The 18,425-nt window shown below is 36.9% G+C and overlaps 1 protein-coding gene and 1 pseudogene across 1 annotated transcript; both read right to left on the bottom strand.

Annotated features, from left to right (window-relative positions):
- Positions 1 to 213: 213 nt before the first annotated feature.
- Positions 214 to 2,421, bottom strand: LOC104235418 (actin-related protein 6-like). Its single transcript, XM_009789176.2, has 2 exons — positions 2,298 to 2,421; positions 214 to 2,085 (listed from the first exon to the last, which is right to left on the bottom strand). Exon 2 carries the CDS (start codon positions 1,805 to 1,807, stop codon positions 509 to 511), a length of 1,299 nt encoding a protein of 432 aa, XP_009787478.1. The 5' UTR covers positions 1,808 to 2,085; positions 2,298 to 2,421; the 3' UTR covers positions 214 to 508.
- A 6,744-nt stretch (positions 2,422 to 9,165) lies between these two features.
- LOC104235417 (actin-100-like) lies at positions 9,166 to 17,904 on the bottom strand (annotated as a pseudogene).
- Between the last annotated feature and the right edge of the window lie 521 nt (positions 17,905 to 18,425).

Genomic DNA, 18,425 nt, shown 5'->3' with positions numbered 1-18,425 from the left:
CAGACTGCAAGTGAAACAGAGACAAATTGAAGCTTACCTTTATGAAATCGCAACCACTTCTTATTGCTAGTTCAGTGTTGAGAGTGTTCAGAGAAACATAGACTTTTCCTGGTAAACAGAAAGAGCCAGAAAACAGGGAGAAAAAAGAAGTGGAAGCAATAGATAGCGGATCTATATTTCGGTATTGCATGCAGATAAACGCATATATGGTTCGGTATAAAAACTGAATAATAAGGGGAGAGACAAACTCATGATTGTTGCTCTTGGACCATTTTTTGTTTTTCTGGTATTGAAGATGCCATTAACATGTCATTTCAGTAAGATTAGGCTTCAACAAATTTGGCCTGAAATACATAAAAGAAACTGACAAGAAAAAGAAACATTTCAGAACACATACATATTTAGCTCAATTGCAACAGTAGAGGCCGGCGATCCTCCTAATTACTCCCTCCATTTAACACCAAAGATGAACATAGACTTGTAAACTTCAAAAGTAACATCACCAAAGTTAGTGGAAGAATCTCTTTCGACATCTAGCTGATCCCAGCTCCTCATATTCAGCTTTGGTGATGCACATTGCATCAAAATCAGGACTTGATGCCAAGAGTGATCCTCCACGCCAAACACCTAGTATAGGATCTTCTTGAGTCGTAATCTTTAAACGGTATTTATCTGGGACAAGTGGTCGAAGGTCCATTTCTAGTCTTTGAGCAAAATGAGGGAATAGAGTAGTGCCTCCCGTCAAAATGATGCTCTCATAGAGAAGAGGTTGAAGATGAGAATGGCAGGAACTGATAGCTCTAACAATGCACTCTGCAAGTCCAGCCTGATTCAGTCCCAAGTCAGCTGGACGAAACATCATCTCTGGGACGAGGAACCGCTCATTTGTCAACCCAAATTCATTTTTTGTCAAATCAATTCTTCTTGATGCATCGTTGCTCCGCAGCTTATCCGTTTGTTCTCCTGCTGCTACTTGCTGCTTCGTGGCTGCTTCATCATTATACAAAGACAGGTATTTCTTTGCTTCTTCCGGATCTTTTAGAAAACCCTTAGTATGCGTAATACCATCAGGAAGCACATACGTGCACCTAAACAAATTGTCATTTCCCGGTTTCCTAGCAATCTGCAAGTCCCTGGCAACATCCAAAGACACAAAGCAGAGTTTCTCTTTTACATCATCCATAAGGAAATTCTCGTCCATCAAATTAACGCTCCTGTAACTCACTAACTCCTTCATGAAATTGCTCAAAGCTTTCCCACCAAGATCAAGCCTTTTCACGCCGTAATTCAATGTGAAATTCTGAAACACGGGTGAGGCATGAGTAAATGAAAATCCACAATCCACAACTAAGCTGCTTTGGGCTTTAGACACAATCCCATAAGGGCGACGAGATGCCTCATAGAGATGGACCAAAGAGGGGGAATCCGAAACATAGAGAGCCTTAAAATTGAAATCTTCAAAGACGATTTCATCAAGGGAGCGTTGTATTGAAGGGAGATTGAAAAGGGGTTCAGTGAGGAGGAGAGAGGATTGGGAAGGAGTGATGTTGAGGAGGTTGGAGAAGATATGGGACCAAAGGGAGGACTGGAGGTCCGGGTTGATAAGGTAACCGCGGTCGAAAGGGCGGCGGACGGTGGCGGAAGTAAGGTCTACGTCAGGGGAAAGGAGCTGATCTGCCATAAGCCATTTCTTGGAAGAGAGTGGACGCCCCGTGCTGTTTGGGACAATAGCTGTTGGGTCTCTTTCGCCACCTATTCCAGCCTTGATTAGGCCCGCGCCATTGTCCAACACTACAACGTTATTCATTTTGGCTCTACCTTTTGAATACCAAACCAAATCTTTTTAGCCAAAATTATCTATTGGAGTAGGTCAATTTTTCCCCCAATTCCTCAATCTCCATTGATTCAGTTTTCATGTATGACAACTTTCTCTCTCAGGCTCGGTACATTCACTATCGGCAGCTTCATAGACTTCCAATTTGTCTTGAAGTTCAGTTATTCTAGCCAGTAACTTAAGTCTATTAGTGTTGAAGCTGAGTGATTATAGGCAGTAACTTTGTTGGAACAATGTATGCTATGTAGAACCTGAGACGAAAGAGTAAAGTGGAAACCATAAGCAATAGATGATCAAACAGTAAACTAGGACTTTATAACGATGATATGATAGGGGCTTGGTAATAGACATTTCAAGATTTCTCTTCCTATGTTCCAATAACTATGGGAAAAAATCTTAACTCTATTGAAAAAAAAAATTAAGAATAGGAAAGCAGCTTGCAAGAAACACAGAGCAAACTTACCGATAGTTGGATTTCATCACTATATACTAACATCTGTTGTTGAGTTTTCTTCTAACATCTTTTGTTGAGAGAGTTAGGGTTCATGAATAGTGTGATTGAGGAATTTGGGGAACTCGTGGGTTTACCTTTAGTATTTAAAACTTAAGGATTAAAAATGCATTTAATGACACGTTATTATTTTTTGGTCATTCTTTTAAAACGACTTCTAACTATATTTTTCTCAAAAAAAAAATTTAAGTGTTATTAGAGAAAAGTTTTTTTTTTCTGCTTCTCCAAAAATTGTTTCTACGCAAAAAAGTATTTTTTTTTTCTTTTAAAAGTTTGGCCAAACACTACAACTTTGAGAGGGAAAAAAAATTAAAAAAAAAATACTTTTGGATTTGAATAAGATTAGCCAAACAGGCTATTAGCTGTTTGGTTTGAATTACATGCAGATAGGGGTGTTCATGGTTCGGTTTGGGTCGGTTTTTCCCAAAAAGGAAACCAAACCAAGTAAGTCGATTTTCCAAATATTGGAACCAAACCAAACCAATTAAGTTGGTTTTTTATCGATTCAATTTTTTCTATTTTTTCGGTTATTTATCGATTTTTTTCTTAAATATGAGACATACACTACTAAATACATATTCCGGCGATTATATTTTCAACGTAACGCTATCAAATCAATTGGTTTTGAGAAATTATCATTTACCAAGATATATTGATGATAATTGAAGTAAATAGTGATGAATAATTTTCAACGGGTTCCTTATCCTTCCACGAGTCCATACATATCAAGAGTTCTCAAATCCGACCTCAAATGGCCCTTCAAATCCCAATTTAAAATTTCAAAATCCTAAGCCCTAGTTCTTCTATTTTTAGCTAAATTTCCATGAATTTCTAGGTTAATTTCACAATAGAATCACGTTTTAGGTTCAAAAATCTTACCTCCAATTAATTCTCCTTGAATCCCTCTTCAATCTCCCTCAAAGAGCTCTCAAAATGATCAACTATGGTGGAAAAATGGCTCAAAATCGCGGATGAAATATTTTATAAACTTACTGCCCAGTTCTGATATTCCTTCTTCGCGATCGCGGTCAACACCTCGCGATCATGATGCACAAATTCGCGTTGACCACTTTTTATTCTACGCGAACGCGACATGCAGGTCGCGAACGCGATGCCTCTCTTCCTATACCTACGCGAAGGCGAAACCATATCGCGAATGCGATGGACAGCCTGATGAACCCTTCGCGAATGCGGCCTAGACCCTCACGAACGTGTAGCTTCCAGATCCCAGCCCTTCACGAACGTGAGCTTCCCTTCGCGTAACGCGAAGGCCAAAATACCTGCAACTGCTGGACTGATTTTCTGTAATTTCTCAACTCCAAAAATGGTTTGATTGACCACCCGAAACTCACCCGAGGCCCCCGGGACCTCAACCAAAAGCATCAACACCTCCTAAAACCTCATGCAAACTTGTTCCAATCATCAAAATACCACAAACAATACTAAAACCACCAATTCACATCGAATCTAAGTTTTTCTAAAAACTTCTGAAACACGCTTTTGATCAAAAATCCAAACAAACTACATCCAAATGACCTGAAATTTTGCACATACATCCCAAATGACATAACGAAGCTACAACAACTCTTGGAATTCCATTTCGACCCCCGGATCAAAATCTCACCTATCAACCGGAAATCGCCAAAATACTAACTTCGCCAATTCAAGCGTAATTCTACATCGGTCCTCCAAAACCACTTCCGCTCACATTCCTAAGTTAAAAATCACCTCCCGAAGCTAACCGAACCATCGAAACTCACATCCGATCCCTCTAACTCATAAGTCAACATCCGGTTGACTTTTTCAACTTAAGCCTTCTTAAAAAAGACTAAGTGTCTCACTTCTTACCATAACCATACCAAACGCAAACCAATCAACTCGACCACATAAAACATAGATAATGAAGCATAAAGAAGCAAAAATGGGGGAAACGGAGCGGTAACTCATGAGACGACTGGTCGGGTCATCACATTCTGCCTCGCTACTTGATCTGTCGTGGTTCCACCGCGGTCGCGGTGGAATTTTGCTCAGTACATCTTTTTGCTTTCTTTGTGCTCGGTACTTCTTGAGTGAGCGTTTTCTTCACATTATTGCCTCCAAAATACTCCGTGGTTCTTCCTCACTTAGAATATTCCCTGCTAAACAAAAGAACACCATTTAGAGCATTTTGTTGGCAACTTGCCTATAAAACAACAATAAAGCATGGTAATATTAAGGTGTAATTAATCTCTATATAGCCTAATATCACATATATGCATGTGCCGGAATTTTCATGCTCGAGAGGGGGAAATTATATGCTTCTTTGTGCCTTGTTGAACTTAATGATCCCTTAACGTATGGTTCATTTAATTTGATGATTAATAAACTCAATTAACTTTGTTAGAAATCATGCTAGGGATTTAATGTGATGTTCTGAGATCCATTGCATACCTAACTTGATCGTAATATCACAAACCTATATCTATATCTGTTATTGTCATTTTACTTGAGTTTCTTTATTCTTAATAAGAGATGATGATTGGGGCATTCGGGGGCATGTTTGGCACGATGGGTATTTCCATGCGGTTGATATGATGTTGGCATGATGAGATTTTTGTGCGGTTTGAAATGAGATTGATTTGTAGGTTATTACCGTGTGAAAGGAAGGAAGTTGGATTCTCATTATGATTACTCATTTGTTAAGTACTAATTACATGCTCTTTGCTTTGGTTTCTATTAGTGTTTTTTTGTTTTGTATAATACCCTCCGCTTGAGTTCCTTTTGTAGTTACTTCTGCGTTTTCCCTTTGGCTTGTTACTGTTATAGCTTTGTCTTTACCTTGTTTGTTACTCTTACACCTACACTTTTACTTGATTTACTTCTATTACATGTCCTCTTCGAATTTATGTCTTTACTTGTTATTAGCCCATACCTGTTACATGCCTCTAATTGCCACGTGACTTAATAGTTAAATGCCTTAACCTGCTACATGTCTTCACTCACTACATACTTTCACTTACTATATGTCTTCACTTACTATATGCATTTACTTACTATATGCCTTTACTGATTAAATACCTTTACTTGCTACATGCTTCTACTTTCTACATGATTTCATATATTGAATGCCTTCATTTGATCCTTGTTCTTTCTTGATAAACATCTTTACTCGTTTCATGTCGTACTCTTCCTTGCTTAACTGGATTGAATGACTTTTAGATTGGTTGTTTGTTATGTTTTGTGGAAGCCTTGTCATTATATACGGTAGACTAGCTTTTGATATTGGACTGCCCATTCTACTCTGTTTGAGTTGTATTACCTAGTTTAATATTGCGTGTTCGTTTTCTTAGTGTCACATTGTGAACTTTTCCCGCGTTTGAGTTGTTGCGGTTTCATATGATACTATTAATATTGGGATCGGGTGCACACCGCAACAGTGTTTATTAATGTTCGGATCGGGTTGCACGCTGCAATAGTGTTTGATATATATATATATATGGGATCGGGTTGCACACTGCAACAATGTTCATTATATATGTGGGACCGGTTGCGCACTGCAATGGAACAGATGTATTATGGTTATTCTTGTCTTTGATTCCTGTTATCGTAGTGTGTTGTGAGATTAAGGAGTAACGATATTTTGGGTCCCTCTTAGTTGTATCCTTGTTTCAATTATTACGTGATTATTTGCGTATCTTTCTCGTATTGCTCTTTTTGCTTATCATTTACACAAGTAAAAATAATAAGTGGGTATCTTTTAACTTAAAACCTCGTCACTGCTTCACCGAGGTTAGTTAAGATACTTACTGAGTACATGGGGTTGGTGAAGGATTGCGTATAGATGTTCATAACACGCAGTGGAAGACAATAACAATCCTAGGCAGATCTTTTCATGTTTAAAATTTATTTACATGTCAATAGATCAGAGACGTACCTGATGAAGAAAGTGTCATTTTAAATTCTTCGATAGTGCGAAGACTCTATGCGTATCCACACCGAGACCAATCCTTGCTATCAACCATTTGATCAACGAAACCCGCAAACAAATTGAACGAAGAATATTGTGTTGAAATTTTTCTCAAAAATCTCAATTCAATGTTAGAAGAACAAAAAACACCTTTCTTGTAATTGTATTTTCTCTCTTGGCTTTGTATTGCACTCTCACTTTCACAAAGTGTTTTCTTCTCAAGAATTAATAGTGCGGCAAATTTTCTCCATCACCCTTTATATAGCATCACCTACAAACCCTTTTCATATTTGGTTGAGCTAATAATTTACTTATGGTAAGAATTTATTCTAAAAAAAACGTGATAGAATTTTCTAGGAAGAATTCGTAATCCCATTCTCAATAGGCAACGTTACTGTCGATTTCATGGACTTTCCATGAAGTCCAATTCCAAACATTGGAATTTTCTATTGAAAACAATGAAACCAAATTTGAGGTGGCAGATGTCCTTTTATGGACTTTTACGTGAATCGAAATTCACTTAATAAAGTTTCATCAAACCTTTTTATTAATATTTTCTTACTGGAAATATAATCCCATTCCAAATGGGTTCAAAATTGCCGACAAGTCCATATGGACTTTTCACAATTAATTAATCCAATTCAAAATTAAATTTACTAACAAGACTTTATTAATATTTTATATAACATCTCTTATATAAAATAAGTGTTAATTATATATATCACATATATATTTTAACCAAGAGATATAATTTAATTTTTTATTTCAAATAGAAAACTTCAATTTGTTCACAATATTAATCATACCCTCTATGCTAGCAAAGAATATAATAATATTTTATTTAGACTAATAACTAAATTTTTTTGACTAATTAAATTCCTTAATTTAATTATCAAATAATAAGTTAATTAATCCTTTAGCAAAGATCAGAACACTCGTTAATTAGTGTATGATCCCATAAGTTCAATACTGAACCGGTAGTAAATTGATCACATCAATATACTAATTAAGGGTGGCGTCTAGCAACACTCCTTAACGACCGGATAACATGAAGTATACAATTTACTCTCAAGAACCAGTAGAAGAATAATGTAGTAATTCCTTCTGTCCTTATAGCTCTGGATCACCCTAGGATATGGTTCAACTGTCAAATCCTAATAGGCGACCAACTATGTGTGCATGTCAAATATAATCGACCATTGAATGACCTAAGAAACTCTTTTCTTCTTTCATTCAATCACCCTGGCCAAGGTCTTAGTTTGGTCGTTTATAGTTCATGACAACATGGAGCTTAAACTCATTATCAAGAGTTGACAGATTCCATCTTAATCAATCACTAATTCTACAAGCATTTAATCATACCCAATATCCTTTCAACTATCGTCCTAGGGCTATAGGTGTCTGGTATCAAAGCACAATAAATAACTTGTCAATTACTATGACGATTTCAGGTCAAAGGAAATTTTTACATCACATTCTTCAAGATAATATCCTATTGACATTTATGGTAATTCTAACCATTAGGAATTATCCAATGAGTCAGTTCAATGATCATATCTCTATATGCATCATCTATCTATGTGATTTAGTTAATGAGATCAACTAATCTTTATCCAATAAAGACGATCACATAAATATTGATCTAACCGGATTACTAATGTCCAAATTAATAATCCTATGATCAAGAACAAATTTAGATTAAATTATAAGAAACTTCACTCTCATTATCATGGTCTCCATCATAATGTCAAGTTTCAAAATTTAATCAAGGACCTTATCAAGTTAATCAAATAATTAAAAATAACTATGATAAAAGAATATCAAATGCCACATATTTTTATATCAAATAACGCTCGCAAAAATATGTTCAAATCATCAAATATGATATTGGATCTAGAGCGTATCTACTATATCCCTAACAATTGGTTGTAATCATGCTACACTTCTGCACCTTGGGTGCAGATCTTAGAGCCGCGTAGCTGTGGAAGATGAAGCCTTGCTCTGAAGACGTTCCAGCGTTCCAGATTCAAGCTACCTCTTGTTCATTGTAGTTTAGGACTTAAACTCTGTTTATGTAAATTTCAAATAGATATTGTACCTATTCTTCATTTCAGTTTGTAAATCTAAATTATAGTGGCTCATGACTTGTACCACCAGTCCTTGGAAGGTTGTATAGAATTCAATCATTTTATTTCTTGTTATTAATAATCTATCATTTGAGTTACCTTATTCTACATTTGGCTTACCTAGCATTAGAGTTAGGTGCCATCACGACTATGTGGTTTTTGGATCGTGGCAATTTCCTTTCTTTGGGGTCAATTGGTATGGTTGTTTACAAAACTTTTTTTTCGTTTTATGTCAAAGAACATAAAACACAAGAGATACTTCGTGGGTCGTATTCTTCTGTTTAAATTGTAAGAGACATGATAAACCATTTCCTCTTAAGAATGATCCTAAATTACCAAATAGGAATAAATAGTCGCTTCCTGAGACTTAATCGAAATTGTGCCTTTTATTTTATGTTAAAATCTGTCTTTCTTAATCTTCATTTTTGACATTCTTACATTTATATACATCTCCAATGAGGCTTTATATGTGTGTGTATATATACACACACATGATCATTGAACAAGTTAACCAATTTTTTTTCTTTCAAAGGAAAAGAAATTAAATAGATTTTAAAGGAAAGGTGCCCCATATGACATTTACCCTGCTGGCTTGCCCAACCGAACTGCAAAGTCTGAAATCTTTGACTTTGTAGTTTCAAGTTGCTGAAAGTTCACTTCAACTACCACTTCATGCACCCATTGATATTAATCACATGTATCTAAATATTCTAGTTTTTTTTTTCTCTTTGTGCTTTCCCTTCTCATCTATTAAGAGGTCAACAGATTGACCAACCTTATATATAGTACCAAAAACAGAATACCTGGAAGTTGGAATACAACGTAACTTCAAACCATTGGATTTCTCAGAAGGGAACCCTCTAATCTTAATTGGATGAGGATACAAGTTATTGGATAAATATAAGGAACTTCTATAAAAAATAACAAAAATTTTAATTAGGTTAAAAGAGACCAAAAGTAAAAAGTAATGAAACCAAAAAAAAAAAAAAAATTATAGAGTAACATTGCAGTTGATAATTTGGTGCACTGCCTTTCTCTAACGAAAATTGTATCCGCAGTCAACAGTCACTTATTTTCTTGCCCAAGTGGAGAAAAATGCCTCTTATGTATATTGAATTTTCAAACTATATTTGCATCCATTCGTATCTCCTACAACAACAGAAAAGTATGAACATATTCTCTGCTTGTAAAGTGATAACAGATGAGTATAACATCTTCAAAGCTAAATAAAAAACAATTCCGAACGCAAGTAGAATACCCTTAAGCAATTCCACAACTACTCACCGATATATTTTCTTGCAATTATTGTTCACAAAGGATAGCTAATCCACATTCCTCATTACTGAAAAGTTTGCTTATATAACCAGCTGCTCTTAACCCGAACAGAAATATAGTTAGTCACGGACGATCCACCAGTTTCCTGCTTACTAGCTAAATTACAAAGGAAAGAACAAAGCCACGCCAAGCAAGAATAGCAAAAAACTGCTCACAGGATTGGGTATTACTTCAAAAGAGAAACAGGTCAGTGTGACTTAAAATAAAGCATTCATTCGAAGGAATTGTTAAATAAAGAGGATTTTAAGTTCTCACCAAGCTCAGAAACACTTCCTGTGGACAATAGAGGGACCAATTTCATCATACTCGCCCTTCGTTATACACATCTGTATGGGACGTAGATATTAGTGCTGTATCACTTAAGCTTTAAAGAGTTAACAAGAAGACGTTCATAGTTATTTGAGACTTGGACTTAACAGATTTGATTCATTGATCAATAAAATAAAGCAAAAAGAAACTAACTTGTTTGAAAGTACTGAGGGACTAAAATTGATCCTCCAATCCAGGCGCTGTACTTCCTCTCAGGCGGTGCAACCATATTGATCTTCATGCTGCTTGGACCAAGAGCAGTGACTTCCTTGCTCAGACGTTCTGCTATGCCAGGAAACATAGTTGATCCACCAATAAGCACAACGTTTGAAAATAAATCTTTCCTAATATCAATATCGCATCTCATGATTGAGTTGTATACTTTCTCATGAATTCCTGTCGCTTCCTTTTCAACCAATGATGGCTGGAATAGGACTTCAGGGCAGCGGAACCTCCCCGCACCAAGAGTTATGATTTTTCCATCAGGAAGCTCATAGACCTTCTCTACTGATTTTGGGAATTTTTTTGCCTTCTCAATCTCTTGTTCAAAATCCAGGGCAACATAAGCAATCCTCTCCATATGACGAATAATTTCCAATGCAAAGGCAATGCGTGATAAATAACAACCCTCCTTGAGATTCATGACAATATCCTTGAGATAATCGGTAAGATCACGACCACCAAGACATAAACACAAGATAGCATGGGGAAGTGCATGTCCCTCATAGTTTGGGACACTGGCTCGCACTAGTACCAGAATCAAGCACAATACCTTGTTGCAAATAGTAAAAGATTTAGTGACTGATTAAAACAGTAGAGAGCAAACATATGTTGGTATTCCATCTGCTGCTTACCAGTTGTACGACCACTAGCAAAGAGAGAAAGAACAAACTGGATTGCGACATACATGGCTGGAACATTGAATTCCACAAACATGATTTGAGTCATTTTCTCTATGTTTCGCTTGGGGTTAAGTGGTGCCTCAGTCAGAAGAACAGGATGCTCCTCGGGAGCAACACCGAGCTCATTGTAGAATGTGTGATGCAACATTTTCTCCATATCATCCCAGTTATTTACTATACCATGCTCAATGGGATATTTCAATGTCAAAGAACCCCTCTTTTAGACATAGCGGCATAACCAACATAGGCATCTGGTCCCATTCCGACCATGACGGCAGTATGACGAGGACGACCAACTATGCTTGGGAAAACAGCCCTTGGAGAATCATCCCCAGCAAAACCTGCCTAAAGAAACAAACGATGCAGCTATTGTTCATTAGTAGGTTGAGCGATACAGCTAACACCATGCATGTTGCGGAAGCCAAATGTATATAGTGTGAAAGAGTCACAACTACTATACCAAAAATTATGGTAGCTACTAAATAATAAATAAGACAATAATACAACAATAAAAGGAACATCAGAATATACGAGGTTCGGCCAATTTTTCCTACTTCTTCGGACACAACCAATATTTTATTCCATTCCAAAATACAAGTGAAATAATACTAAAGAGAGAAGATACAAATGCCTTAAGAAGATGAGAAGGCAAATGAGAGGTGTGCTTAAATCCTAAACATTAGGCCTCCTTTTATAGGGTGAAGTACCACCCAAAATTGGTACTTCACCGATGTGGGACTTTGGCACAACAAATCTCCACCTTGGCAAAATTCTACATCTTCAATTTTCTCTCAATAACAAAGTTTGGTTGTGTCTTCATCTTCAATCTTCAGTGTTCAACAATGTTGATCAAATCCAAACAATGTTGAAACTTGACCGCAGTCACCACTTTTGTCAGCATATCAGCAGGATTCTCTGTAGTATGAATTTTCTTCACCGTGACTCCACATTCTCCTATGATTTCTCATACGAAATGACACCGAACATCAATGTGCTTCGTCCTTGCATGATAAACTTGGTTCTTCGCTAATTGAATAGCACTTTGACTATCACAAAAAATTGTGATATTTTTTGGTCCAATACCAAGCTCTTTTAGCAATCCCTAAAGTCAAATTGCCTCCTTCACAGCCTCTGTAATAACCATGTACTCTGCCTCTGTTGTAGACAAAGCAACTGTTGACTGCAAAATAGACTTCCAACTAACTGATGCCTTTGCAAAAGTAAACACATAACCAGTAATTGATCTTCGTTTGTCCAGATCACCCGCAAAATCTGAGTCACAATATCCAACAACAGACTGATTGCATTCCTGCTCAAAATCTAACCCAACATCTACAGTATTATGAATATACCGTAGAATCCACTTTACAGCTTGCCAATGCTTATTTCCTGGATTATGCATATATCTGCTAATAACGCCAACAGCTTGTGAAATGTCAGGTCTCGTACAGACCATCAAGGTACCAACAGCATTTGCGTATGGTACCTTTGACATATACTCTCGTTCAGCTTCATCATTTGGCGACATAGTAGTACTTAGCTTAAAATGGGGAGTAAGTGGAGTACTAACTGGCTTAGTCTTCTCATCTATGCCAAAACGTTGTAGTACTATTTTCAAATATTCTTTCTAAGATAAACAGAGTTTCTTTGAACGTCTATCTCTTATTATCTCCATGCCAAGAATTTTCTTTGCCTCACCCAGATCCTTCATCTCGAACTCCTTCTTCAGTTGAATCTTCAACTTATTAATTTCTTCCGAATTCTTGGAAGCTATCAACATATCATCAACATATTAGGAGAAAATATACAAAGGAACCATCTTTAAGCTTGCGCAAATACACACAATGATCGTATTTGCTTCTCTTGTACCCTTGCCGCAACATAAACTTGTCAAATTGTTTGTACCATTGTCTAGAAGATTATTTTAATCCATACAATGCTTTTTCAAGTTTGCACACCATATTTTTCTTTCCAACAACTTTGAATCCTTCTGGCTGAGTCATGTAGATTTCCTCCTCCAAGTTTCCATGTTAAAACGCAGTTTTTACATCCATCTGAACTAGTTCCAAATCCAACTGTGCTACCAAAGCCAACATAATTCTAATGGAGGAATGTTTTACAACTGGAGAAAACACTTCATTGTAATCAATTCCCTCCTTTTGAGCATATCCTTTGGCCACCAATCTTGCTTTGTAGCGAACATCTTCTTGGTTAGGAAATCCTTCTTTCTTTGCAAATACCCATTTGCACCCAATTGTTTTCTTTCTCTTCGGGAGATTGGTCAATCTCCATGTATGATTCTGATAAAGGGATTGCATTTTATCATTCATGGCAATCCTCCACTTATCTTCTTCTGAACTTTGGACTGCGTCTTTATAAGTGGTAGGAACATCATCAGCTACAATTGAGGCGGCACAAGCAACCGTCTCTAGACGAACAGGTTTTGTTATTGTCCTTTTTGGTCTGCTAGTTGCTATTGATTCAAGTTGTTGTTGAGGTTCCTAAGTTGGAATCTCCCTCTCTACTGGCTCTTCTTCCGGAGGATAATCTTCATTTGTTTAATCATCTGCTTCTTGTGTAGGAAAAATAAATTTTCCCTCAAACTCCACCTACTTAGAAACACCCTCATTTTGTTTGGTATCTTCTGTTACCTTATTTACCATAGCAGATTCATCAAAGGTAACATCCCTGCTGAATATTACTTTCTTTTTCATAGGACACCATAAGCGGTATCATTTGACTCTAGAAGTAATCCCCATAAAAATAGCCTTCTTTGCCCTTGGATCCAATTTTGACTCTATCACATGATAATATGCAGTTGAGCCAAACACGTGCAAAGAGTCATAATCTATAGCAGGCTTTCCATGCCATTTTTCAAATGGTGTCTTGTCGTCAATAGCAGCAGATGGTAGACGATTAATGAGGTGGCATGCATATGTAATTGCCTCAGCCCAAAATTCTTTGCCCAAGCCAGCATTAGACAACATGCACCGTACCTTCTCCAGTAAGGTCCGGTTCATACGTTCTGCCACTCCATTCTTTTGTGGTGTATGTTTGACAATGAAGTGTCGGACGATGCCAGCATTTTCACAGACCTTATTGAAATGATCATTTTTGTATTCACCTCCATTGTCTGTGCGAATACACTTGATCCTCCTGCCTGTTTGATTCTCCACCATCGTTTTCCATTTGAGAAAAATTCCCAACACTTCATCTTTCCTCTTCATTGTATACACCCACACTCTTCGGGAAAAATCATCAACAAAGGTTACAAAATAGTGTTTTCCACCCAATGAAGATGTTTTGGAAGGACCTCAAACATCAGAGTGTACATATTCCAAAATGCCTTAAGTATTATGAATCGCTGTACCAAATTTAACCCTTGTCTGTTTCCCTTTGACACAATGCTCACAAAACTCCAAATTGCAAGTCTTTACTCTTTTTAACAATCCTTGATCTGATAGAGTTTTCAAGGATTTTCCTCCAGCATGTCCCAAGCGCATGTGTCATAGCCTGGCTGCTTCTGCCTCTTTGTCGTCACTGGATGTCACTGTCGCTGTCCTAATAATTGTACTACCACGATAGTGGTACATGTTATTATTCTTCCGATTGGCCTTCATTACCACTAGTGCACCGGAGCATGTTCTCATCACTCCATTTTCTACAATGATTTGAACCCTTTTGATTCTAGGGCTCCCACAGAGATGAGATTCTTCTTCAAACCCGGTACATATCGAACATCTGTTAATGTTCTGATCATTCCATCATGGTTCTTTAATCGTATTGAACCAATGCCATATGAGGTAAGAGGGTTGTTGTCTGCTGTGTGGATGACTCCATATTCTCCTTCTTGAAAATCCACGAACCAGTCCCTATTGGGACACATATGATAGCTACAAACCGAGTCCATCAACCATATGTCTGATGATGTTGATGACTCTATTGTAACTAATGAGAAGTCTGAATCATCAAAATCAGCTACATTTGAATCCATAATGGCCTTTCCATTGTTATGTTTGGCCTTATTCTTCAACTTCGGACAGTCGTTCTTCCAGTGCCCCTTTTCTAGACAAAAAGCACATTCATCTTTGCTAGGTCTAGATCTTGACTTGGATCTTCCCTTCTTTGTACTCGTTTGATTTTGAGGACGACCCCTCACAATCAGTGTTTCTCCTTCTCCGCCCTTCTGTTTTTCTCCCTTTCTTTGTTCATAGCTGTACAAAGCCGAACAAACTTCTCTGAGAGAAACTTTGTCATTTCCATGGAGTAGAGTAGTTTCAAGATGTTCGTACTCATCAGGAAGTGACCCCAATAACATCAAGGCCAAGTTACCATCATCAAAAGTTGCGTCCATATTTTGCAAATCTGTGACCAACTTATTGAAACTGGTGATATGTTCATTTATTGTGGTACCAAGAACATAGGTGAAGCGAAACAGTCTCTTCTTCATGTATAATTTATTTTGACTGTTTTTCTTCAAAAATTTATCCTCCAGTGCTTTTCATAATTTACTTGCAGAAGTTTCCTTTGTGTATGGATATTTCTGGTCTCTAGCAAGGTAGGATCGAATGGTACCACAAGCAACATAGTTTATAATTTTCCAATCTTCTTCTCCAATAACATCTGGTTTCTTTTCTTCAGTGGCAAGATCTAGCCCTTGTTGAAAAGGACATCTAGAACCTCGCCTTGCCACATCCCAAAATGTCCTGACCCGTCAAAAATTTCTACCGCAAATTTCGCATTTGACACAATTCTTTTCATAAGCGAAGATGTCAACGATGACGTATTATTGACACTTGATGTAGATTCTTGTTTATTGTCTCCCATTTTTGACACAAATATTATTTAATAGCTGGCGACACAAATCAAGATTATTTCTTTTCTGGTGTGGAAGATCAAACTAAGCTGCAACCACATAGCATACTCAGACAGAACCTTGACTCAGTTACCAAGATAAATCTTTTCCGATGTAGAAGATAAGACTATGCTGCAACCATAGAGCATACTTAGATAGAACCTTGGCTCTGATACCAATTGTTGCAGAAGCCAAATGTATGTAGTGTGAAAGAGTCACAACTACTATACCAAAAATTATGGTAGCCACTAAATAATAAATAAGACAATAATACAACAATAAAAGGAACACCAGAATTTATGAGGTTCGGCCAATTTTGCCTACTTACTCGGACACAACCAATATTTTATTCCACTCCAAAATACAAGTGAAATAATATTAAAGAGAGAAGATACAAATGTCTTAAGAAGATGAGAAGGCAAATGAGAGGTGTGTTTAAATCCTAAACATTAGGCCTCCTTTTATAGGGTACTTCACCGATGTGGGACTTTGGCACAACAATGCATAGAGCTGAAATAGCAAGCAGTTTGTTCTAACTAACCTTGCTCATTTCAGTTGCATTGTCAATAACAAGTGGTCGACTATCCTTCCCATCAGCCATCTGGTAAGAACTTCAAATATTTATTTTGCAAGTATAATTTAGGTGAGAAATCACCGCTACAAAAACAGAGTCAAAGTGAGCTTTTCACAAAATCAGCTGAGCCTGTGAGAAATTTCTTCCTTTAATACATTGTTTGATCAAGCTCAAGGTGAGATATGGTTTTCGTATTTCCAGTAGAAATCACCAGCTATCCAAATTAACCTCCCCTTTGTCGACTAAAGGCAGAGAAAACAAGTAAGGAATTCATGCAAAAAAAAACCAAGGGGAAGATGTAATCACTTGGTGGAAGGCAATCATGCTAAAGAACTTACCCGAGTATCACAAAAAGCTACTTTGTGCAAATATATAACATATGTAAATCGGCTGACTACTCAATTTGCACGAGTAATGCTCAATCAAGAGCCAAACAGAAGATTACATATCTTTATTAAATTTGCACGAGCAATGACCAATCAAAATAAAATTTGTCCTACATAGGAGTTAACAGGCAAGAATTTCTTCACACCAAAATAATATAAGCTGCTTTTATAGAAAAAATATTTATCTTGTAAATCCTTTTAGCTCGATCACTTCCTCCCTGAAATCCAAGGAATAATTCCCGAGGGATCAATAGTCCCATCAATATGTGGTTTTCCCTTTTCTACCCAAATTTTTAAACAAAATCTTAACGCGTGCTTAGTGAAGACACTTATGCGAATAATTAATCTGAACCAAATTACCGATTTGGTTACACTGCAAACCATTCCATATATTGTCAGAAAGGTCTCATCGAAAACGTGTTCAGCAGGTAATTGGGAACAGAAACCACATGAAATCATCGAACAATGTGTCAAATTGAATCTAAAATCAACTAAATCAATACTCAGATACCCAAAATTTAGTAAACCGGTTACAATCAACAAATCGTTTAGCAACAAATAAATAACGAATACTGAGCACCGAAATAAAAGTGAAACAGAGGCAAATCAATTTCGGGAACAAGTTAAACATGAATTCGATCGATCATTGAAGCTTACCGTTTGTGGAAACGAATGCATTGCTAGTTCAGTATTGAGAGTGTAAGAACAACGTAGGATCTTTTCTAATAAACAGGAAGAAGGTTTCCTGCATTTACACAAAATCAATTGATGCGGACATATATTTTCGTTCTGCTAACACCTTTTGATTTGGCGTAACCGAGGAATGAGAAAAGCTAGGATCCAAACATAATGCTACCGAACCGTGTAAAATTGTAAGGGGTCGTTTGGTATGGGTGCCCTCACAGTTCTCAAGCTATGGTTACACCTCCAGTTGCTACCCCACCTGCTCAGCCAGCTAGAGGCGGAGGTCGGGAAGATAGAGGTCGCCCTAGAAGGGGAGGCCACGCCCGATACTATGCCCACGATCATGTGGATGACGTGTTGCGGCTCGTTTGCCTCATTTTTCTTGGTTGCCTCCCTTTCTCGGAACTGATCTTTGGCCTGATCGCTAAGGAATTCCCGAAGGTGTCCTTTGTTGAGTAGTCGAGCCACTTCTTCTCGTAGTTGGTGGCAATCCTCGGTCAATAATGCTGAATAGGGTGTATTAGTAATGTTGGTATTAGTTATGCTTACATATTTCTTATCAATTGTTTAGTTTGATGTATTAAAATATTGCACAATTTCTAAAAGAATTGTTTGTTTACAAAAATGCCCTCAAAACTAGTCCACACTCTGACTTTTTAAAAGAAACATATGTTGAGGAATGTTTTTAAATGAAAAAGTTTAAAAAAATTATTTTATTTGTCTACTATATTATAAAATAAAATTAAATATTTATTTATAAAAAAGGAAATATGCTAAGTATTTATTTATTTACTGGGGATATAATTTTATTTCTCACTATTTGGATTATTTTGAACTTGCATTAATATACTAACTAGCATATTTTAATCAAATATAAATTTTGAAGGACAATTTTGTCTTTAACTAAGCTAATGCATGCATTAAAACCCATTGCATTGCTAATACCATTGTTTTCTATGCATT

Source organism: Nicotiana sylvestris, chromosome 4 (genome assembly GCF_000393655.2).
Source record: "Nicotiana sylvestris chromosome 4, ASM39365v2, whole genome shotgun sequence".
In the NCBI taxonomy this organism is placed as follows: Eukaryota; Viridiplantae; Streptophyta; class Magnoliopsida; order Solanales; family Solanaceae; genus Nicotiana; species Nicotiana sylvestris.
Note: the sequence above shows the minus strand (reverse complement) of the source record. Positions and strands in the feature narration are given on the sequence as shown.

Bases quoted from the DNA above. Each gene is read 5' to 3' on its own strand.
- LOC104235418 (XM_009789176.2), bottom strand. From the start codon at position 1,807: ATGAATAACGTTGTAGTGTTGGACAATGGCGCGGGCCTAATCAAGGCT.